This window comes from Lepisosteus oculatus, chromosome 13 (genome assembly GCF_040954835.1).
Source record: "Lepisosteus oculatus isolate fLepOcu1 chromosome 13, fLepOcu1.hap2, whole genome shotgun sequence".
Lineage (NCBI taxonomy): Eukaryota > Metazoa > Chordata > Actinopteri > Semionotiformes > Lepisosteidae > Lepisosteus > Lepisosteus oculatus.
In genome coordinates, this window is record NC_090708.1 from 17,445,008 (window position 1) to 17,469,456 (window position 24,449).

Below are 24,449 nucleotides of genomic sequence, written 5' to 3' on the forward strand. Positions count from 1 at the left end.
CTGGTATTTATTACACTTCATAAATACTGTAAGTGAATAGCCATTTTTGTGTCTGTTGCTTTTAGCATTCTTGAAAGCAAAGCCCACTTAAGGGAATGTTGCCTAAGGGTATGAAAGGGATCATGCTTTGATTTAATGGGAATATTACCCTGAGGTTGACGAGCTCAACAGGTCTTGTAATGTAAGACATAGCTTCTCAAGAGCTCAACAGGTATCGTACCAGTGACATAGCTGCCCAAGAACCTAAAAAGTGCTCAAACCTCCGGTCCCAAGAGGCTGGCCTTTGGCAATGTAAATGATGTAGACAAGTGGACACATCACTTGTGTTTGTCTGGATGGAGAGGGTCAAGTCCTCAGAGCTACATGAGAAACTGTGCCTTGAGTCTAGGGCCTGACCTCACACAATTCAGCACATGCTGAGTCTGAGAAGATGGGTTACTGTGGATGTGCCAATCTGAATACCACATTCTGGTGGAGGACACCTTCACCCAGCGCCCACACCTGTGATTTTTTACTGTCGGCCCTACAGTGGAAGAGTGACACAAAAGAAAAACAGCCGAGAAACAGGACAACCCAAGTGAGCATATAAAAGAGGTAGAAGTCAGGAAGAGAGCTCACAGGCAAGTGTGAGATCCTGCAGGCCAGACTGGTGTTAGAAGATAAAGACACTTTGGAATAGACAGAAGAATTACAGTAAAAGCAGTATAATGTATAGGGAGGCATGGCAAACACATTTAGATAGATAGATACTTTATTGATCCCGCAACAGCAGCTTAACACAGTCAACACAGCTATAAGTGCTATAAGAAAGCGTGGTATATTATACACAAATACTATCGTAAGTTCTATAGTACATGCATGCCCTAATCTGGGCTCAATTGTCAATTTATGACACACGTTTACCACGGTACAAATCTGTGCAGAAGATATTATCAAGGGCTATTCCGATGTCTTTTTTGGTCACAAGGCACAGGTTCCAGTGAGGGCTGAGGATGTGTGAATCAGATTCCCAAAATGTTTTGGGCTTTGTGCTGTATAAGGAGGGTGGCTAGCTGAGCAACGGTCACATAAAGAGGGTTTCAAACCTTCGGGTTGAAAGGAGGTGGCTTCCCTGCAATGTATTTAAAGGATGTATAGGTGTAGTTAAAAACCTCTTTAACACAAGGGCTGTAGAGCTGAGCCAAGCAATGAACAATGATTTAATGACGGAAAGTTGGGTGGGGTATAAAAATTAAATAGAAATGCCAAATCTAATTTTTATATCCAGGTATTATCAGAAAGATGCTCTATGTATTATATTATGGTAAGGATTACAGCAAACTAGAGCCAATCCAGGAAACACAGGGTGCAGGTTGAGACTACACTCTGTATTATACTGTCATTATACTATACTGCTGATGTACTTGTTTGTGTAAGAATTCCAGAGCAGCATTATCTTTTTTAAACGTGGGGCCAACATTATACACAATATTCTAAATAAAGTCTTACAATATGTCTTAGTGCATTTAACATAAAATTCCTTGATTAAAATCCTTGAAATTTAAGTCCTGTGTAGTTAAACATTTTGTTTGCCTTTTATATTACCTCTTCACATTATCTAGAAGAGGGAAATTATTTGTTAACTTCAAACACCTGATTTTTCTTTGTAGCTTTCATCTCATTTGTTGGCTTTCACATGCTAATTAATCCATGAATCTGATCCAGCCATTTCTTGAAATAATAGTATCAGTTTCACCAAAATGGTTGGGTAGCTCTTGTTCCAGACTCCCACAAACTTATATGCAAAAAAGTGCTTAATGATTTTAGGGTTTCCATGTATTCTCTGGGTTGCACTTCACTGTTGATTCTGATGTCCATAGTCTTGACTGTGTCAGTGCCCGTGAGGATTTTAAAGGAATCTGTTCAATTATTGCTCTTGTGTATCTCGTATTTGTTCTAGTAACATAAGTTGTCCTAGATAAGAGCATTCGCTAGGCAAATTAATATTAATAATAATAATTATTATAATGGAAAAAGAAGAGGCAGATGAGCATTGATTTGCTTTAAATAATGGTTTTGGATTCTGCGGTCTATATTTTCTGAGCTTTACTCTGTACTGCAGATGAGGTTCCGTTCTACAAAACTGACCTTTGCACAAGAGTTTAATAAAATAAAAGGAGAGGCTGATGTGTTGTGACCTTTGTACTGAGGACAGTGCGGGCTGCCACTTTTTGCTGTTGTTCCTCATGGGATTCACGGACCATCACTGTCTTTAACTACAGACTCTGAGTGCTACAAACCTGCACTTAGTAGGACAACAGACAGAGAGATGTCCAGGATGGTATTTCCATACAGTAGCTTAGTATTACAACAGTACAGTGTCTGAGTCAGGGCCACAGTTTTCAGGAGCTCAATTTTAGAATGCTAGGATGCATTCTGTTCAGTACATCCACATTATTGCTGTGTCTAGTAGCCCTGTGTTATGATGCTATGCTGCATCTGTTTTTAGCAGCTTAGTTTAAGGGTCCCTTTACTTGTTTGGTAGCTCATTGTTGAATGAGTCCATGTTTTCAGTATTTTAGTATTAGTGAACACAATTTGCAGTGTCAGTTTAATAGGGTGTTGGACTGCATTGCTCAGCAGTACAATGCTAGAGTCCTGGTCTATACTGAGATCATCAGCTAGCTCTATGTTAGTTTTGGGCTGCATTCTGCAAGGCATGTTTTAACCCCAGTAATTTATGTTGGAACACATTCTCAGTCATATTTCTCCAGATACAAACTGAGCGGTTTTCCAGCTCCCAGCCAGGAGAAAAAGACACAGTTGAATGACTCAGAGGAAGGAGTCTGTTCATCAGCCTGGTCTGAGCTATGCTTCTCCTGCAGACATGTGTCCATCACTAATGGGACCCCACACACTCTCCAGGGTTGCCAATGAACCGGTTTTCCTGGAATGTGCTGGCAGCGGCGACACTAGGAGATGAGTCTTTGACACATTGGCGTAACTGTGCTGAGAACACATTGGGGCAGGGCTCATTAGCACTGGATGGGAGCAGGAAGCAGTTAATAGCCACTGAGAGATGAACAGTGTTTACTTGGCAGCATCAATGTTGTGGAATGCACACAGAAACAAGAGCTAAATGTCTTCAGCATCGTTCTGCAAGTGTCTCAACCACTTGGTGCCAATGTTAGCGATGGGTGATGGGAGATATAAGTGGAGGTGTGGTGGCAGATGGGGGTGAGGTATAGATTGTGGCAGGTTTTAACTCTACAAACAAAAAAACAAACAACCAAACACTATATTGACCTTATGTTCACAGAAGACCTTGTTTTGGATACCTTTATTGTACGGTAGCCTTTGTCTGTCTCAGTGTCATTCCTCACTTTGTTTGTGTATTGTATTGGATTATAAACCCGATTCATTTTTCTTGTAATGGTCGTTTTTCTGTTTTCTCTATAACATTTGCTTCACCCGAGAATGAACTCTAGGTTAAGTTCAATTTAAACTCTGACATAATGTGGCTAATGGTGGCTCTAGGTGGCAATGTAGTACCCAACCTTATGACATGTGGCTGAATATATTCTGAACAAGCCTGCAGCTAAGAAGCATTTTAGACACAGCAAGAGAGGTCCTTCAAACTGAAATTTAAACAATGGAGCCCTCATTAATCCTGCTGGATACGATTACCGTGGACACAGACAAAACAAGCCTGCCAGGTAAGAGAAGGAGGGGGGGGGGGGAGAGGGGGAGAGGAAAAGGGAAGAGAAGAATGTATCCGTGCATCTCTCAATAAACTTAAACTGAAAACCACTATGATTTTGAATCCAAATACAAAAAATGCACAACTTTGCATTCCACTAAATTAACTGGAACATCTCCAGGTACACTTAACTAGAGGCAATGCTTCTTAACTAGGGGAGTTAGAAGAGCCTTTCAGGAGAAGCCCAGCAGCAAAACATTAAAGCTTTATACCCCAAATCTGCCACTGTGTAAAACCAACACTCTGGCACCAGGCTACCATTGTACTTTTAGTATACTTAATGCTGTTGAATCCAGGACAAACTCTGGCCAGAGGCATCTGTGTGGATTTCACTTATTTTCTGTTTAGAAAGGGATCCCTGCAGCCAGATTAGGCCGAATTCCTGACCCAAAACTCTATACCCTACCCTGCTGGACAGAAAGACACAGGGAAAAGACCTACACATCTGAGGTGACATTTAACACTGATAAATAGCTAGAACTATTCAGCTTTTATGAGCTGCAGGACCTAGTGTGAGGTGTGCTGATAACACAGAAAGGCTGTAGGTTTAATACTATTTTAACTTGACCTACTTGTCTAGACATATTTAGTGAAAATCAAGGAAAGAGGCTAGAAATATCCAGCAACTAGTGCTATAGAAGACCCTGCAACTCTGACGTGGATTAAATTGTGATAGGAGTCTAATTTGTTTCTCTGCTACAGCATCACGAAATTGACCGCACTCAGTTACTCCCATCCAAACCGCACGGAAGAGCAAGAAAACTTGCCAAAAAGTTTGGACTGCTTTTGAACATGTTTTGTGTTTTACGTGTTAGGCAAAGACGGAAAAAAATGAAAACAAGAGTTTTCAAGGGAAAAAAAGAGGATGGCGTATAACATGAAAGACAGACTGACTGACAGATACCCAGGCACACTGCCAGAGTGGGCCTGTAGACAGCTTTATTGTCTCATTATGTTTCCTATCAATTTGTTTGCAATAAATCTTTCTGTCTTGATCAGGCATTACCTGTCAATTCATGCCTCAGCACCTAAGCTGGGTAAACAGAGAGCACTATTCTTCTCTGGGCTCTGCAAAGTCTTGGCCAGGAGTTGTGTTTGTGTCGGTAGGATCTTGGCTCCATTTCGAATCCTCCAGCTCTCAGTGTGGTTGTGTGTCTGTACTTACCCTGTGGAACCCACAAGTTGTATGCACTACACCACCACTCAGGTGAAGAGCTTCACTCTCCTTGCTCATTGCAGTGTCTGTGTTTTTACACTCATTCTAAATGTATTTGATTCTCAACCTGCTCTTCCCCACTCTTGACCAAGTGAATGGGCAGGGATTGACAGAGACAAGGGATATCGGCATTCTAAAAATTCTGCAGTGTATTTCCATTCATTCTAGCACTGATTTACCATGCTTATCCATAAGATAATTTTGTATTACCACAGCTCTTCACAATGTACATCTTGCCTCATTATTATTTACCATGACATCTGCGTGTTCTACCGCAATCAGTTCTGCAGCGAAGTTTGACAGTGGCAGACCCAAAGAAATTAAACTAACCTGCTAACCTCTCTCAGCTCCTGCTCATAACTCTGATACTCTACGCTGACACTAAAACACTGCATTCTGAATGGAGAGAAAATGAATTCAGAAACAGACCATGTCCATATGGTAGCAGTGATAGCTGAAACACTCAAGTATGAAGTCCATTATCTCCAGCTGCATGGGTGGTCTGCACTGGTCAGCCCAAAGCCGGACAATAGTTCTCAGAGGCTCTCAGAGCAGTGAAAGACACCAGACACTGATGACTGGCTTAATCCCAGTGTAGAACTGATGCTAATGCTTTCTGATATATTCCTGCAGATCAATACAACGTCACAACATACCTGCTGTTTTTCACAGAAGCACGGGGCCAAACATTCACATTTAAGATTTGTGCTTTTGCCTGGGCGATGTTTCAGCATTACACTCCCAGAACAGCAGACTGCAACGTAGTCCTGCCCAGAAGCAACTGGGGGTGACATGTGTCTCCAGCACGTACCATCTGAAGACAGACATACTGTAGGGGAGAGAGGGAGGGAGGGCGTGCAGAAAGAGAGACAGAGAGGGAGGAGGGAGGGACAGACGAGAGACACAGTGAGAGGAAATCGGGCAGAAGCAGCACTGACGAGTGGCATTGTGGGGGTTGATTTATTGGAGCACGTGAGGCGGCAGGCTGGGAGCAGCGGCCTGTCTGTGATCTTGTCTAAGTGCTGCAGCGCCCTGGGAGTGCTGGGGATTAGAGGCTGTGAAAACTTCACTTGTCTGTCCCGGCCTGGAATTCGCTTCAAAGCCCTTTGAGCTTCTCCAGACCCCAGTTCACAGTGCCCCCCCCAACACACACAAGGAAGGTGATACAGCCATGTCCACACTGCATTAGCGCTATTAGGTAGCCAGGGATGCTCGAGTTGAGGGGAGGGGGGGGTCAAGAGAAACTTCCAGATGGCAATAAAATGTCTGCCACTTTACTTATTGAATTTCTAATGTGCACCAGGTGTGGAACTGAAACCCCCAGCCCTGCCTTCACCACTGCTCAGACCAGCTTCCACCAAGCTGAAAAAATGTCTTTTAAACTAACCTCAAACTCACCAAGCCGGAGAAGAGTGCACTGTCTGTCCCCGCCACCTCACACTCTCCTTCTCTCAATGTTTCTTTTATCTCTAAGATAAAAAAAGAAACTCATGCCAGGTAACAGAATGATATTTAGGGGATGTCACAGGGAAAGTCACGCTCTCAAAAGGCTGGAAAAAGTATGCGGAATGTGTAAGATCCACAACTTAAAAGATTTTATTAAATATAAAAACTTATTTGCCCTGACTGGTCAACTCCCTGATTTGTACTTTAATGCACTTTCTTTCCCCCCTCATTACAGCTTCAAAGATGTTCTAGTTTGGAACATCCAGCCTGGACTTGTTTACCACTAACACAGATGTAGGTGTTTCATTAAACTGCTTTTCTTTTAAAGGCTCATTTTTTGCTTGGGATTTGCTCGGCCCTTCCCATAACAGCAGACTAACAAACAGTAAGCACAGGGCTGAGCAAAGCACTTACCTTCGATAACTGTAGGGTTGGGTTTGATGGTCTTAATTTACACTGCTCCTCAGGGCAAGTCCCTGGGTGTTTGTCTTCAGTGTAGTTGACACTTATCTGGAGTGGGTCTTCTGCAGTTGCCAGTGTACAATACCAACTAGTTAGTTCATTGTCTTTCAGCACAGCAATTGGAAACAAACACAATCCTGACGATGCCCAAACATTACAGAAAGAATGTTTAGAAATTACTGTTAAAGGAACTGATATGACTAATGCATGTATTTATTGTTGTTTTTTTTCCTGTGGGAATGAGACAGTGTATGCCCTATGAATGATTATTATAATGATTGTATGTACGATAATCAGATCAAAATTAAAGCACCAAAAGAGTAAAATACACATTCATTAATGCTTACACCTTGGCCCGGTTGCAAACGTAAGCCCACAGCCACTCGGCCCATTTTTCTCTTCCGTACGCGAAGGGAAGTTCGGGACTCAAATTCATCGTGCGGGAGGCAAAACCAAGCGACTTTACTGATCGCGGCAATGTGTGACCTTTCAGCTTGTAAAATCATTCTGTAACTTCACCGCAAAGAGACTGGCTTCAGGTGAGTAGTGTGTCACAAATAATGTTAACATATTCTACGAATAATCAGACACTTCGAAAGCAGATGCTGAGAAAAAAAAACACCTCTTTGAAACGAAACAAATCAAATCTTCTTTACATTTCTTCCGTTCACGTTATTTTTTAATATTACTTTATTACTTTGCTTCCCGAGCTATGTAACGCGGTTACAGATGACTAGGAAATCGTTTCTTCGTTGTAAACATCACGGTGATTTAAGATACATCTGGCTTCTGCTAAAAAAAAATCCCAACAGTTACACATTGTGAATTGCAGCCGAACCTGTTGAACTAGAGAGGTTTGGTGTCGTGGAACCGTTCGATAGGTATTCTCGGGCGGACTGCTCGGTACTCGCAGAGCCCTGTGCTGGGGGGTGAACCCAGGGATTACCCTTGCTTAACCTCGGCGTGTCGGCGTAAACACACTGACACGACATAAGCGCAGAGCCGGCAAAGGCACAGTACACGCCGGCCGGCCTTTCATCCCACTCACACCTCCCGGAGCAGCAGAAACCCGCACCAGAGCCAGCCCAGCTACAGGAGACACGCTCATTAAAGGATTTATGGCGTCTCTCCCTGAGAACATAAGAGTGACGAACGGACCCTGCCCACCCCGAGAACCACGTTGCATGGATTTCTTTTTCACGCCGAGAAACATCTAAGCTGTAGTATATGATTTAATCAGCGTCTACATTATATCATATGCGCCTCTGTTTCTACAAGTGCAGAAAGATACAGCCCCTTTGTTTCATATTTCGTGCGCTGGGTTTTGAAAATAAAAACATTAAAAGGCTTGAAAAGGCTTTTCAGTCTCTTCGTGCAACTATTTTATTTTGTTCTCCGTGTTATTTTGTCGAAACTAAAAACCTATGCACAAAGTTACAAAGTTTCGCAAAACGCGAAAAAGTAGAGCAGTGAGCAATTACTAAATTCTTTCATCTTGAAATCTAATATTCAGACACTGAGTAGGTTTTTAAGAACCTGTAAATTAATGTGTGCCGTCTTGGTTCATGGTATGGATGAATATGTTTTTTTGCAAGTGTTATTTTACAACAAAGTTACAGAGTATAAATCACATATAAAACGTTAATAACTTGCCTGTTAACTGTATAGCGTCGTCATCACTATGGTTAGCAATGACAATTAAACGATTAATATTTTTTTGTTGCAGGTTCTCCATTATCGTTTGGCAGTTTCAGTAATATTTTGAATACACAAGATTATTGTTGCTGTTCGTTGAATATAAAATACTTCAACAGTGAGTGAAGAATTGGCTGTATAACTTTGCAACAAGTCTTTGACCAGTTTAGGGAACAGTAACTACTCATGAAGCAAAATGACTACTTCCTTTTTACATATGTAAAAATATTAATGATTATGTATAAATCATACATGATGTGTTAATAAAAAATATATTAATTCGTATTTTCTGTATTCATAAGTTACCAATACAGAAAGCACTGTACATTCACAATATTTGACTAAACTGACATTCCGGTCAAAGAATGAGTTTGTACGCGCTACTACCCTGTCGAGTTATTCATTAATTAACTGCCTTAGGGTAGCCGTTGTCCGAGTTCACACCTTGGGTTTAAGAATGAAAAAGCTTTTCCTCACTATCAGAGCGTGTGGGTCGGTGCCCAGCCGGGTTCTTTCCGGCAATCCGGGTTGAAGGCTTGTTTCCCTCAGAGAACGGAAATTAAACCGACGGTCGGCCTTTACTCACCCGGGCGAAAAGGTTCAGAGCACAATCCCAGTCTTCACTCGGGTTCATAAACACTGCAACTGCCAGAGGTCTTACTGAAGAACCACGTCAACGACAGCACGGATCAATCAATCAATACTCTAGATGGATTAGGGAGTAAAGGGGGTATTATTTATTCTGCGTTTACAGTTCCCAGATGTAAAATCTGTTATATTTGATAACAATGATGAAAGCTTATGTGGAGCTATAGCTTAATTTAATTCTTAATAGCCAACGGAGTGCTACTAACATAAGAAATACCACGATGTCCATCAAAAACAACAATTATTATTATTATTATTATTATTATTATTATTATTATTATTATTATTATTATTATTATTATTATTATATGTCATGTTAGTACAAAACAAAGTTATGCTTTTTACTTTTTCGTGCACAGCTGAACAAGATTAGGAATCTTTATACGCAGAGTGGGATATGAAACACTTCGACCAAAACTGCCTACGGCTGTTATGTCGACACTTCGTGTAATTTTAAACTTTATGGGTTTGCCTCTTGTTAAACTAAAGGCCATTGCTTTGTTTTTTTACAGAGCTCTGGTTTAACGAAGAAAGCGGGCGAGTCAGCGCCGGTTCGCAGAGCCGTGTAGACGCTTTCAGTTCAGTGTTACCAGATCATTATGATTATAATCACTGTGAAGTCAGCGTTCTCTTCACATGCTGAGTGAGTCACCTCACGGTTCGAAAGTAAAGCGCTTTTTCCCCCCTCTTCAAGTACGTTCAGTTCACGGGCAGTGTGAGCGCATATCCCTTTTCTCACCTGTGTCTGATTCACCTGTCTGGTATCTCACACGGCTCCTGCGTGTCCATAGATATGTCCGACTGGGCGTTGACCTGCAGAGCCGATGTACATCAGTCTCGTGCTATAGGTCATCTCTCATACTCTTCGGAGAACTGCATTTCTATTACTAAACCATTTTTATTAATAGAAGTAATCTACACTGTCAGGGAACTGTTTATTTTGGACCCCTTTTCAGTCCACATTTTAAATTCTGTATGTAATAATAAAACAGGCTTTAACCAGAAGAAGAAATTACACGGGGCCGCATTTAAAACGGCAGAGCCCCGGTGGGTCTTGAACTGTGAAACTGTGAGAGGGTTTCGCAGTTTAAAATATTTATCAACCTGTACCAAAGACGGGGTTGTGCTCAGTCGCCGGGAGCGGTAGAATGGTGACGCATTTATATCGCAGTTAAAACATATTAACGTCCTATTAATGAAATCATGACCATCAAATGCCCTAAGTATACCATCATCATCATCATCGCATTATTATAATCGATAATGATATTGATAAAAGTACACTATTCTAGAGTTTGTAAAGTCGTTTGTAAGGTCAAGAACAGCGTAATTCACCCTGCCATAATTTCCCTATCATGTCAGAAAATCCCAGCAGCAGCAAATTTAATCAAGATCCAGTTAAATAATTGCAAAGGATACTTTCCCAAAACTCAGAAAATTTTCTAATGGAGGTATGTGTAGAAAATAACGTCAAAGCAACATTTGTATTTTAAGAACTTAATATTTATCAACTAGCATAAGCTTTCACTTTTTTTTCGGGGTGAATATCGAAAATATTTCCTCCTATAAAAAAATCCTCTTTACTCTTTGTTGTTTCTCCCCGTTGTGTCACACTAGCGATGACTTCTGAGTGGATGACTTCTATTTAGAAGAGACGTTGCTATATTTATTAAATGACGCGTAGCATGTCAACAATTCTAAGGGTTTGAAATAATTAAATTGTCAGAATTAGTTTAAATATTATATAATTAAATATTGATTTAAATTATTAAAAAAAATACTTCTACTGCAAAAATAGCTAATTATGCCTTGAGATTACATTCTCTGCTTAACAGGCTACTTATAACGGCCTAGATGACCAAACTAGTCTCCTATCGATTGTAACTTTTAGTAATCATTATAAACCTTTCTCAATTTCAGAAGAATTGCTATATTTAGGCCAGTTTAGCATTCTCTTGTTTATCTTATTTAAATATTGTGTGTTGTAGCTTTTTGTGAGACTCTTTTATTCCTGATTTCAATTATATTTCACTTTTAACAATAATTAATAGTAATTACATACTGTGTACAATACTACTACTTCTAATAAACAATGCAAACTGGAAATTACAGGCAATTATTTGGTAATCAACACTTTCTTATATTTAAAGATAAAAAAACAAGTTTCAGCAGTAATTCGCGCGGCCTTAGATCTGGTTAAGCTGGTTGTCTCGGTGACACGGCAGCTGGAGCGCAGAGAGAGCGATGGGATTGTCCCGGTGTCAGTCCGCACCGCACATCCGCCTGGCGATCGTAGGCACTCCATGACCTATTGTTGTTGTTGCCTATTATTTCCAACGGTTATGCTAATTTAGAACACTCTTCGTTATATAGATATACAAGGGATTTATTTAAAAAGACTAACTCGCCGCAATCCAGGCATATCTTAACTGCAGCCGTGGAGAGTCGTTTCTGTATTCAGCTTCATTTCCTCTATCAGTCGGGTTTCGTGTGAGTTCCAGCTTTGTAAAGGGCAGTTTAAGGTGACTTCTAAAAAGAAAAAAAATACAGATGCATAATGTGTTGAACAAATGCTTTGAAATAACCACATAACCAAATTATAAACAATCACGCAGTGATATTTAATTAGTACATTTTCGTATTATTGATAATTATTTTGCGCATAAAGTTTTCCTCCTGAGCATTTCCATATGTTTTAATAAAAATACGTAAATTACATGGATATACATTTCTTAAAATTCCTTTGACTTTTCGCATTTTTAACGTGCTTTCCAGTGAGCTCGCCTTTTTATTCATATTTTTACAGACACTGTCCTTGCCTATGAAATAATAAAGTAACTATTTTCAGCTGGCAAAAATGTACTTATTGAGATTCAGTTCTGTTCGGGACCAGTTTTGTTTATTAGTAATGCGCGGTAAGTGCTGTCATTAGCAAAGCCAATGACTATGTCTTCGTAAACGTTTGTTGTGCGCAAGGACTGGTGAATAATACTGCGAGTGCAACGCAGACGTGGAGATTTTCCTTAACAGTCAAAAGCAAGACTCTGTTCCTTCTGTATCCACGGGGAAATACGGCGCGCTAATGGGTAGATTGTTTAAGTTTTCGTCCAGGTTTAATCGGCTCGATTCTTTCCTCTCTGAGCTCAAGAGAGGGACTTTTGAGAGGGCAAATAGTAATTATGTAAAAAAAACGTATCCTCTGGAATGCTTGACAATCTGCTGCATGGCAATGTTCGTAATTGCCCTTATTACAAATGTAATTGCAAAATTTACGAAATCAGAACTAGATACACGCAAACGGCCTCAGTTTTTCGCAGTTCTATACTCACCCTCAAACAATCAAAAACGTAGTTTATCCTTATATAATAATGGATAACGATGACCATAAATAGATTATGTTGCAATTCTTGCAATTTTTAAGTCTGTACTGTCATGCAACATTACTACAATTAATATTTGTCCCGCAGGGGGCGCTGCGTCACCGCTGTAAGCCTCCTGGTTAAATGTCCCCGTTTGATCTGAAGCCCCACAGTCCCAGGGTATCACAGAGAGAAGCGATCGGCGTATAGTAGTAAAGCGCAGCCCCGCAAAGCTTTGAGAATGAGTTGCGGGGGTGTGCCCATTAGGAGAAGACAGACAGCCGCTGTAACTCCTCCCCTCCCCGTCTCTCTTTCCACGCTCTTGCCATAGACTCGCTCATTCCAACACGCACACGGAGAGCGAACTGAGAGGTAGCAACAGCGAGCAGCCGGGCCGAGAGTAGCTCAGGGAATTATAGTGTTACCGCGGCGCTTTTACTGGAGTTCTCTACACGCAGACGTGTATATATGTACATGCTTGTAAAAGTCGTACATGGTTGGACTACTGTGGCATGGAGAGAGCGTAGCCAGCGAGTGGGGCTATCTGTTCTTTTCCGAACCTTCATCCGACACCGGAACCTGCCCGACAGTCTTGACTCTCCCTGTGGAACTAGCACGGCTTGAATCTAGTAAATATAACACCGTTTTCATTCATCGCTCGCGATTATAAACACGGGGTGATTCTACCCACTCAACTTCAGGGATAAACACCTCAATGCGAGGTACGAGGAGCGAGGCTGTTGTCAGGTTCTGATCGCCTGGAGAAACGAAGACTGTCCCGGTGTCGGAAACAGCACCACGGGAGCACTGTGTGGGGAGTTGGGCTCTTGGATTGGAGGCAGTACTCGTTCTTGAGAGCGGGGGATCGGAGTATACTGGACCGATCACCACGTTGGAATTTTGTTCCGTTTCCCTGTGACTTTACATGTCCGAGTTCTTGGGTCTGTGACAATGGATTATTGGGTCTTTCTGTGCAGCCTTCTGCTGCCCGTGGCTTCAGCTGTTGAAGGTAAGTTAAACATTTTCCACATTTTAGTTTTAAATTGTGGAAAATGTTACCCTTTCTTGTAAAACAAAAATCAGGAATTACTATTTGTATAACGATTTAAGGTTAACCGACGAGGTCTTTCCAGGCTTTAATCTGCGTGGCTATTACTAGAATGCAGCGAAAAGTTGATCAAATTCTGTTTGCGCTCTGTATCTGTGCTCATTTGATTGTCCGTTCTGTTTTAACGATTTTCGCACATGCACGTATATTACAGACTTTTTTCAGTCTTTTTAAATGCCGTAGTTGCTGGAAATGGGTAGATTCTTTGAAGTTTTCATGTAGCTTTAAAGTATCAAGGTCTCTATATTTTTTGAAGGGGTGGAGGGGGGCGATAGTACACAGCCCGGTATGCAATCACTCCGTTTAATACGCGTTTGTGAGGCTGAGAATAAGCGTCCATTGCTCCTTGTGTATTCCTGTTAAAAGGACCTCTTACTGTCCACGCAACCTTGTCTTTGTACTCGAGCCTCCGAGGAAATTAGCGCAACACGGTCTCACACCGGGGAGCCCCCCCGTAACCTGCCCCCGGCCCTGCGGACTCTCCGCACGCCCCGCGCTGAGACAGCAAAGGTGCCCGGGCCACCTCTCGCTGTTACCAAGTCTGGCTAAGTGCGATGCATATCCTACCAGGGGGGGTTTCATCCGTGCATAGACTGTGTCAAAGTAACAAGTCCGTGTTTTAAATGTTTCCAATGCCGGGCAAACAGTTCTTATCACCTCTACTGATCGGCGTCTTGAAGGGATGTGGGCTGTCAATAAAACCTTTTCAAATCTTAAGTTTTGCTTAATTACTGGAAACCCTTGCTTAACGATTTATAAACCATTTATTGATGCCTTTATTGATATATTTGATAGTTTTTTCCCTCATCTTTTTTGTGTTATGGATGTATATATATATAGTTGTGGTGGTAATTCTTCGCCAGTCCCGGGAATCGGCTTTCTGCGCTGTTCAAAATGGGAAGAAAAGCCCTAAGAAAGTGTAACAAATTACTTTGTCACGGCTATAAACCAAATGTAAACATTTTGGTCAAATAAACCCGAATTGGTCAGAATTGTAAGGAAAGACGTTAAGAAACAAATGCGACCCCTCTTTAAAAAGGAGAATTGTTTGTAGAATGAGGTTTTGTGTTGCTCCAAAGAAAATATTTGCAAGGAAAGCCGCGTTACCCTCTGATCTCTCCAGCGGCGGAGTTCGGCTCGCTTACGCGCACCGGCGCTCTGCTCAGCGGCGGTCAATAGGGGACCTTTGGGCACCTCGGCTACTCTCTGTGTAAACCTAAACCTTCGGTGAAGGAATTGCAACGCCGTCAAGACGTATCATTTTATTCATATACGTAAAGGTTCTCCTTAAATCGTTGTTTCCTGGAAAATAATTTTTCACCCATTTGAATTAAATCGAGAAACGCGTTTGCACTATGATAAACATTTAATTTAAATAAAAGTGGCACACATTTCAATGATGCAAGTCACATTATAATATTCTTTGAAGACCATTTATTTAATCGCAGTGCGTTGTCCTTAAACATTTCTCAGACGTATCCGATTGAAAATCAAAACCCATTTAATGTCGCGTGCAATAATTATGATTATAAAGCGGAGGTTACGACAAGGCGTTGGTCTTTGTGTATAATAATACAATAATAATCGAAAGTTCTGGTTGATGTGGTGTTTTCCCTATGTTGGTCCTTTACAGTAAGGCAGCAGTTACTTTGTGATTTTATAGACACAACAGTACATACCGTACCCTTTGTGGAAATAGGCTGTTTGTCCGTTTGAGCTTCAACCACTTCACGATGACCACCGAGATAAGCGCGTGTTGGCACCGCGCGGCATTTCCACGAAACGTGTCTTTTCTTCTCTCATTTCACAGTTCTATGAGTCGCTGGTCTGCTTGTTAGATTGAAAGCACCGAGGCTCTGAGCCAAATGTTGATAAAACGGCTAAAGGTAACTTGCACCGCTTAAACCGCGATCTCGGAAGCTTCGACAAAAGAGTGACGCAGTCCTATCTGCTCTTGCTCTTAGGAAAATAAACCCAACTTTTAATTCCCTTTTTGGTACCCTCATCATTGAGAAAAGTTAAAGGTGTATGGACCAAAATTCTAATGGCTAGCATTTTTTTGGTTGTCGAGTGCAAGACTGCTTAATTGATGTTGCTTTTACGTTTTACTTAAATGCGGGGTTTGTTTAATTACAAAACAACATAATGGGAAATTCGTGTTTCCTTTCTTGCAAATGTATTATAGATGACTGGGCCCTGGGCCACAAATCACGCATTTTAAAAAGCACATTTACAAACGAATGTGTATTTTATCTGCGGAGAGGGCAATGTTCAAATGGTAGAATGTACCGCAGATCAGCATGAAAGACCACAGGCTCCTGGGGGTCTAAAGAGCCAGTTAAAGCACTTTCACGGGGAGGCAGGCAGGCTGTACTGAAGTTGATATATTTTGTTAAAGCAATCTATTTCCACCTTAAGTGATGCCATAAATTTCAGCGCTGACCTGGTTCAGGATTTAGCTAAGCTTTTAATATGGCTGTGTGATTTATGGCCTCCGCTCCGGCTTTCGAGGAGCGACCAGGACTAATGCTCGGCCCGCGGCTGGAGCGCTAAAGCATAGGCAGACAGACACGCCAATAGCCCCTGTTGCTGAACTGTGAAGAATGTCCCTCCACTGCGAGGGCAAATGGTGCTCTACAAATACTGTACATTTCACTTACTGTTGTGTTTATGGTGGGTGCTGTATTACGGATTTTGTGTTTTGAAAGGCCCTTCCTATATGCAATCCGTGCTAACGTGTGTGAGCGTGTAAAATATATACCATTCTGGTCTAGCAACACGAAACATTTTATTGTTGCTATTGATCAAATTCTTATCTATTAAACACTTTGTGTTTAAGTTGAGCATACAAAAAATGTACCGGTCCTGTTGTGTTGTGCCGAATGATGGTGATCTATTTCGAAAGGTTAATTATTCATACATATTTTGCATATATATAATACACATATATATGCTGGTCGCGCCCTAAAGTATTGAAAATGATTTACTTGACTAAATTCTACCTCCTTTACAAACACCGCGTCGTCTGACCTGGAAGATGAAAGCCAACGATTTTGTATGAAATTATACCAACTACAGGTCCAGTCTGTCCCCAGAGACAGGGGCTGTTTCAGTCGTCGCGTAGGAGCACGGGAAATACGAAGTTTACACATCTTTAAATATTTTTTTTCAAGATGCCTAAAAATACGTTGATAAAGCGTGTATGTGCTCACACGTGAATGATACAAACTACACCACGAAAACTCGTTTGACGTGATTAAATAAATATTTAAAACTTACGAGAGGTGAGTCAAAATCACGGTCGAGTCCTACCATTCACTTTTTTTCTCGAAGAAATGTACTGAAACCCACTTTGAACTAATAAAACATACCATAAAATATCAATTAGAGAAGCTAGGCATAAAATAATTTAGTAATGACAAATGGTTCGCTGTGCAAAGTTGTTTGTTCAAGATTTTTATATAACTTGCTCAATGCGAAGGTTTAATGGCTCATTGTTTGTTACTAGGGATAGAGTCCCTGTGCAAATGTTTGCTGTCTGCGCTAAAACGCAGCACTAAGAACGGCAGAACAGGAGAGTTTCACATGTTTGCGTTTCTGTGTTTTAGATGGAATGCGGTTCATTTGCTCCCAGTCAGTTCTGTGCACTGGTGTGCCCTGTGTAAGTGATTAAATGCAACGATAGTGGTCTCTTAACACGTTACTCGATGCATAAAAATATATCACAAGGAAAGTATCGATAAAGGCAGATTTCCGGTAAGACACCAGAGGAGGAAAAAAGCCCTTTTTTTCCACTGTCATGAATTGAAAATCAGACGTCCAATAATATCCTTATATTGTGTGTTCTATACTTTATAATAGATAATATCTCATATTTTGTATAAAGTATGGTATTCTATACAGATCTCTAGGACTCAATGCTTCAGTGAGTCTTCTTATAAAAACATATGAAAAGTTTCAAATGAAAGGAGCCATCTCTCCTCAAACCATCTCACTTGCTCATTTGCAAGTAGCTAAGCTACGTCTTAAAAGACCAGGGCATCCGTTTCGACAACATGGCGGGGGTAGTTCCAGACAACCACAGCCCTTTCTGTAAAAATGTGCCTTCTGATTTTAGTATCAAAATGAATTATCATATTATAAGGGAACATAGAGAGAATTCGAGACGCTTTTCATTAAAAAAATCTGAGTCAACTTTACAGATCTAGGAATTGCTGCGCTCTGACAGATCAAAATATAACCTTTGCAGAGGAGGGATTATTTAAAAAATATACAAATCCAATTTACCCCCAAAAAGTTATCTCTCAAAGTTTCAGAGCAGTCAACACAAACCTCTGTTCCCTGGCGTGCTTAGTGTAGATTAGTATACAGCTTGCAAATCCATTTGCTGAGTCCCTGATGTCGGTAGCACTGTAGCTCAAGATATTTTACAGTGAAACAGAGTGTAAGCTCTATCCACAGAACAGGTTGGTGAGATACTGCATGTTCTGTTTCTCAGAGTGATTTACTCCAGTGTGCATACAAGAGGAAAATGTGTTTCCAATTTACAGTCATTGAAATAAACACAACCTTGTCATTCGAGTGATATGGATTATCCAGAGGCTGAAAGCATGTGGCTATTTTTTAATAAATGATACTAATGACATTACAATGCACAAACGGATTAGCTAATCTATTCCCATTGTGAGTTATATGTATGACAGAGGGAAGATGAACTGTACATACCACACAGTGCTATCGATCATTGTTTGTGGCCAAACTGAAATTGCATTTACCACAAAGATACCTGTTTTTATTTTACTTGAAGTCTTTCACCCTTCTGTTCTGCATGCTTTTGGCAACATTAACTCCAGCTCATTTTACTGTCCTTCGGAGCTACTGAAACCAAAATCGACCACAGTCATGTATTCCAAGCCCAGTAAAACATAAACACATCTCGGCGCCCTGCAGATTTTGACACTTTAGTGCTGTATACCTCAATGTAGAGGAAATGTGGTCATGTATGTAATCTGTCCAGATAATCTGAGCTCCCCCTATCCCCTACTTTCTAGGAGAGCTCTTCAGGTATAAATTAAAACTTCTCCAAGGAAAACTTCTGCTTTTTGCTGAAGTGAAAAATCTGATCTGTGTAATCTCCTGAATAGTTAATTTCTCGAATGTGATTAAATTAAAAAAAAAACGCACGTGTATGTGTTTTTTTTTCTGTATTGTCCTTTACCATATTTTAGTTTTTGTACATTTCCAGTGATCCTAAGAAAACTAGGATCCATATTTGTTCCAGGTGCAAAAATTCACAGGACAACAGCTAAAATGTTTCGGACTTGGCTGTTTACATTTCTGTTTACAATACTGGACCAGCTGCACAAAGCCAAAATTTGGCTCCCCGAAATCTGTTTTCTGGGAAGGGGTTCGAGTGACACTGATAAATGATTAAAATCAAGGAAGGGCTGCCAGGATTGTCTGGATTAGTCAGCACACTGGAAATAAATGAGAGAATCGGATTTGTCTCTCAAGAGACAAAAGATATTCTTCACATGTGACCAGGTTTTCAGTTTTCACTTGCTGGTCCTGGTAAATGTTAAACAAATGTAAAATTCAAATAGTAATTGCCTTTTGATAGCATAAGTGGAATAATCTCAAAAGCATAACACAGGCAAATTGGTAGATAAACTCTCATAGAGCTGCTGCTCTCTTTATCTCCTCCCAAAAAATAAAAGGAGAATAAAGGTCCTAGCAGCTCTGGCTAGATTTTACAGTGAAAATCTTTTCTGGGGGTCCTGCAGTGTTTCTGAGGACCCCTAACACCTTGATATCAGAGATCCTACTCCCCCTACTGCTCCACAAGGCTGGCTTATGATCCGAGTTTCTCACTGAAGGTTGGAATTTAGGTGTGGTAGTCGAGGGCTCTACTATAAACCCATATGAGTGTGGATTTACCCTGGTATTCAAGTTGGATTTAGAAAAAATTGCACACAGTAGAAACCATGACAGAGTGAGAGGGCAGAGGTCATGGCTCGGCAGTGTAATCTCCTCCTCAGCCCTCAGACAGCCCCTCATCTTTCATGCTCTGCGTTACTTCTGAACTGACATCTCAGTTTTTATAGAAATATAAAACTGCACAAAAACATCTGCCAATTAACGTCATTCTTAAAAGTAAAAATTAAAAACAAGTTCCTGTCCCCTGGCCCATTGGAGGAGATCTACATTTCCGTTTATATTTGGCTCTGTTTAATTGTTCTTTAGTACGTGTTGTACTTGCATTCTAAAGGATCCCAGGTCCCAGAGCAATCTCCCCATAGAGAGATCTAATCTCCTCTGACTGAAGCAAACACACTCTTCTCAGCCTTCCCCTTAGGAAGCTGAGATTGAACTGTAACCATCTCTGAGATTTTAGTTCTTTCTCTAGTGAATGGAATCACACCTCAGCAGGCCTCTTCCTGTGTGTTTTATAATGTGTAGTGTGCTGTGTGTCTGGCCTGGTTTTAATCCCCCTCTCCACTGGATGAGGAATCATTATTATTGTTATTACTTAACCCATTGAAAAGCAGCAGGAGCCATTTTGTCCTGCACACATTGATGGTGTTCTGGCAGACTCTAAGCTCAGCCTCATTAGACTGCCATTGGCTATGAAATGAAGGAGGCTGTACGGGATATAGAGACTCAACTATCTTTTACCCCAGAATTATTCATAGACGCAGAAGGCTTGCCTTCCTTAGTTCCTGTACCTGTTTAAATGGAAGTACAATAAGCATGCTTTTGAGAAAAAATAAAACATTATAGTTAGAAACTGAATTCTGTTTTAAACACCACCACCACAAGTAAGTGTGAACAACATCTGCAGCTCTGAATTGAAAAACTGGATCTGAAAGAAAGTATTTATTTTCGAAGGTGTAAGAAATACTGTCTTTTAAGCCAGACCAAGAGAATCCTTGCAAGAATTAGGGATTAACATTTTTACCATTGCATTTATTTTGTGTTTCCAGAGCAGATCAATAAAGAAGCAACAAGGATATTTCACTCACCATACTGAAGAGAACTAACTAATCTATAAAGTAAAAAAAAAAACTTTTTTTCCCATACTTACATCTGTAACGAGTATATATATATAGTACCCTTGCATTACCTACATGGTGTGCATTTTCCTATAAAAAGTAACGCTTCTACCGGAGCCAAGTGTGCTATAGCTCATTTTGATTGTTCTCTGGTGTGTCAGTTCATCAGCGGTGTGGCTGGCCTAGAGCCTGGGACATCTGACGGTACTGCGCCTGGAGATGCTCCTTGCCCTGCATCTTGAGTTAATCTGTATCAGGCACAAATAGGTCAGCTCCGACTGGGGGAAAGAACCGCAATAAAGCGACTAATTAGGGCCCGGAGTGACTGAACCCGCTCACCATTGCTGCAGTATGAATATTGAGGACGCTGTTATTTAGGATGGCAATAAAGAACAAGGCACAAAGTACGAGAATGTCCATTCGTGACCCCAAAAGGGCAATAATGACCTTTGATTACAAATGAACTGCGCAGCAGTGAAGAATGCACTGATGGGTGGCCCAGCGGCGCAGTTAAGGACTGTGGAGACTTGGGGAAAACGACTGTGCCTCCCCCTTCACCAGTATTCTCATGTAGATGAGATCTTGTAGAGGAGCAGCGCGGGGCTCAGCCCGGGACTGAGAGCCCTTCTGTGGGTCAGTGGAGCGGGGAAGGCCGGCTGTTGGCTTTCGGAATCAGAATGCAGGACTTTGATCAACTGGACAGAGGTGCACTGTTCGGGCGGCTTGCGCTGGGAAATAGGGAATCCAAACCGTTCTGAGAACACTGACCTTGAGTAACACATAAACTTTTTCATTCTGCTTTTCAGCTGAAACTCTCACATATTAAAAATAATCAAAAATGTTAAGCATTGTAACACCTTTATTCGATTTGTACCACCTGACTATCGTGTTGATAATGTAAGATGGGGAATACAATAATTTGGAAAAACAAAAGATTCTTTAAATTATCCCTTTTAGAAATACAGAACCTACTTTGCACAGGAACCAGACAAATCGTGTAACCATTACACAGGGACCCAAGAGAATACAAAGCAGTTTAATACATGCGTAAGCTCTAAAAGCAAACAAGGTAAATGACATTCTGTCTTAAAAATCTATGATTGATTTTACAAGTATAGTGTCCATCGTATTTTTCTTTATTTTTAGCGTTGTCCTGCTACGACTGATAGTATTACCATATATCAGAATCACCAGTCGATTCTATCTGTTGCTTCAGCATCTCAAAAGGAATTAAATAAATCAAACCTTTTCTTTTAAAATCGCGTTAAAAATTACAATTGCAGGTAACATTATCTTCGTAATTTTTGACCACTAAAGGCCACTGAAACCATGACCAGTTCGTGCATTGTAAAGGTGCCGAACTAAAAATGTATATTTACAGGACGCTTCGTAAGTGAATTATACATTTCCATATAGGAAAGCTCTCCAAAATATAATAACACCCTAATAAATACTAATGTCACTATAAAGTACTAAAAAGTACATTGTTTGTTCACAGGAATTGTGTCACAGATACCTGATGTACGTCTTAAACGAATTAGGGCATCGAACGTGTCGCATATATCTTTAGATATAGTTTTTTGTGTTATTTCCATCTTTGATATTAATTACATAATTGGCATATCATTAAGTTATTATCTGGGGTCTGAGGTCTCTGTACCGCCCGTCTAGCTGCTGCCGCTGGGGAGAAGAAGCTCTCCACTTCAGGGCTGTCTCAGTCCTGTGGGAATTACGCGGTGGAAGGGTATTCAGTATAGAAAGTAGTGCTCGAATTACATTGCTTTACGTGGCTTTGCGCAGAACGTGACAGCATTCTTCTTCCATCGTCATTATGAATATTGCTATTGGTGTTGGATACACTTTCTTTGCAATCAGTTCACAAATGTCACTTTCTGCTTGCAGGGTAGGTATTTAAGTAGTGCATAAGAAAGTACAAGAACAACAGCGCTATGCACAATTAAGATACAAGAAATGTATGACTGCCACGGCCTCTTGAAAAGACCCCGTATTGCTTTTCCCAGTTATCGGAATGCCCGAGGGACCAGCGGAATGAATTTCAACAAACCTCACCTATCGGCCGCCTTTCTTCCTATAGTTCAGGCTGTCTGCAGTTAGCCGGAGCTGCAGGTTTCGCGCATTAGTGAAAGTGTTAATTCTGTAAACTCCCGTGATGCAGCTTGGATGGCCCAATCGATTAGGTCGAATCGATCGGAGATATCCGACTGTGCTTTTGTGGCCTCAGAGAGATCAATGCGGCAATCAGGAGAGATTGCTTTCCCGGGATTCAGACAGCGCGCAGGGAATAGTTGAACCTTAATGCTTACCCAGGAGCAGATCTTTGGTACAAACTGCTCTGAAAATAATGATCATGTGTAACTGCGCCCAAATCCTGCTGTGCGTGGGTTGGCCGGTGTTTCTTTAAACCGGTTTGTTTTGCTCAGCAACATAAAAGATCTATGCTAACTACCTAGGTATCATAAATACATAACCCACGACACGTTTAGCAGTAGCCTGGTTTACCATAAGGAAATAAGACAGATCTCGGTTGGTTCACTTATTTTTGTGTATGTATGTGTGTTAGTGGTTGAGATAAATTAGAGACAGAATAAAAAAAAAACATTTTAGCTCTAGGCAAGTATTATATTTAATTGGCATTTAATTGGCACAACCACAGGAAACAAATGCGGTTTGTGTCGTGAGAAAAAAAAAACAGCGCTTCGTTTTTCGTAAGCACTTTTGTTTGCGGTATTTATGCTCTTGCTTATAGTTTTAATTTCCCAAACCATTTAAGAGAATAGAGAAACGAACGCAATCTCAGCTGATTTTCTTATGAAATGAGGAGGCCTATTGTTGCTCTAAACTGTGGCGGGTATTGTTCCAAGGAACAATGAGGGAAGATGGTATTCTTGTTGTTATTATTATATTACATTTTACTTTATATTATTTACTACAACAACAACAACAACAACAACAACAACAACAACAATTTATAATAATAATCATTAATTGTATGCGTTTATCCCCAAAAGACAAATTCAATCAAAAGAACACTTGACGTTTTAAAAGAAAGGAGTCCCAATTCATGAACTCCAGAAAGAGCGTGTATGTATACACCAAACCAGTGGCCTCTACTACACAGCCGACGGGAAAAACGCAGTTTTAACAGTCTGACATAACGGGTCTGGGTTGCCCAGAGCTTGAAAAACTTTTGTTCTACTTCAGTAGAAGAAGTTAAGAAAGTTCAAGCTTGAAGTTAAGAGAAATACGCGGCAATGAGGAACAATCTTTCTTCCAGGGTTTGATTTAAATACAGCCAGGCTCGTAATGTAGAGGATTGGGGTTTGAAAGCTTGAAATATTGTAACAGCAGGGGTCAGCGCACCGAACACACGGGAAAGAGGGTTGTCTGGGATCATTCAGTGCGCCTGGCTTAGCGGCATGTTGATTGGCACACTTCCTCGGGACTGGGCGCAAACAGCGAAAAGATAAAGTAAGGCTCAGACAAAACAGTTTAGAAACCAGTGTGCCAGTGAGTAGCTTTTCGTGGTTTAGTTGTTCATGCAACTCTTTAATTTTTGTAAATGAAAACATTCACTTCAAAAAGCTCAAGACATTATTCTTATTAATGTGCCAAGACTGTACATGCTGGTTAATTTCCTTTTTTAAAATGAAGTGAAACAACTAGAAAATTCTACAGAACATTTTGAACTATTTGTTCAATAATT

At 40.8% G+C, this 24,449-nt stretch overlaps 1 protein-coding gene and 1 long non-coding RNA gene across 4 annotated transcripts in view; one reads left to right on the plus strand and one right to left on the minus strand.

Annotated features, from left to right (window-relative positions):
- Nucleotides 1–5,463: 5,463 nt before the first annotated feature.
- Nucleotides 5,464–6,940, minus strand: LOC107079170 (uncharacterized). Of its 2 annotated transcripts, none has more exons than XR_001480142.2 (3): nucleotides 6,816–6,940; nucleotides 6,354–6,424; nucleotides 5,464–5,784 (listed from the first exon to the last, which is right to left on the minus strand). It is a non-coding gene; the product is annotated as an uncharacterized lncRNA (long non-coding RNA). The 2 variants fall into 2 exon arrangements; XR_001480143.2 differs by having other exon boundaries at nucleotides 6,343–6,424.
- A 5,900-nt stretch (nucleotides 6,941–12,840) lies between these two features.
- LOC102686486 (ephrin type-B receptor 3) overlaps nucleotides 12,841–24,449 on the plus strand; it is a 63,533-nt gene continuing 51,924 nt past the window's right edge. Inside the window, exon 1 of one of the 2 annotated variants that reach the window (XM_015361404.2) lies at nucleotides 12,841–13,574. In XM_015361404.2, the coding sequence (XP_015216890.2) occupies nucleotides 13,517–13,574 (58 nt within the window). In that variant the 5' untranslated portion in view covers nucleotides 12,841–13,516. The remainder of the gene's footprint in view (nucleotides 13,575–24,449) is intronic. The other variant, XM_015361403.2, reaches the window with a different exon arrangement.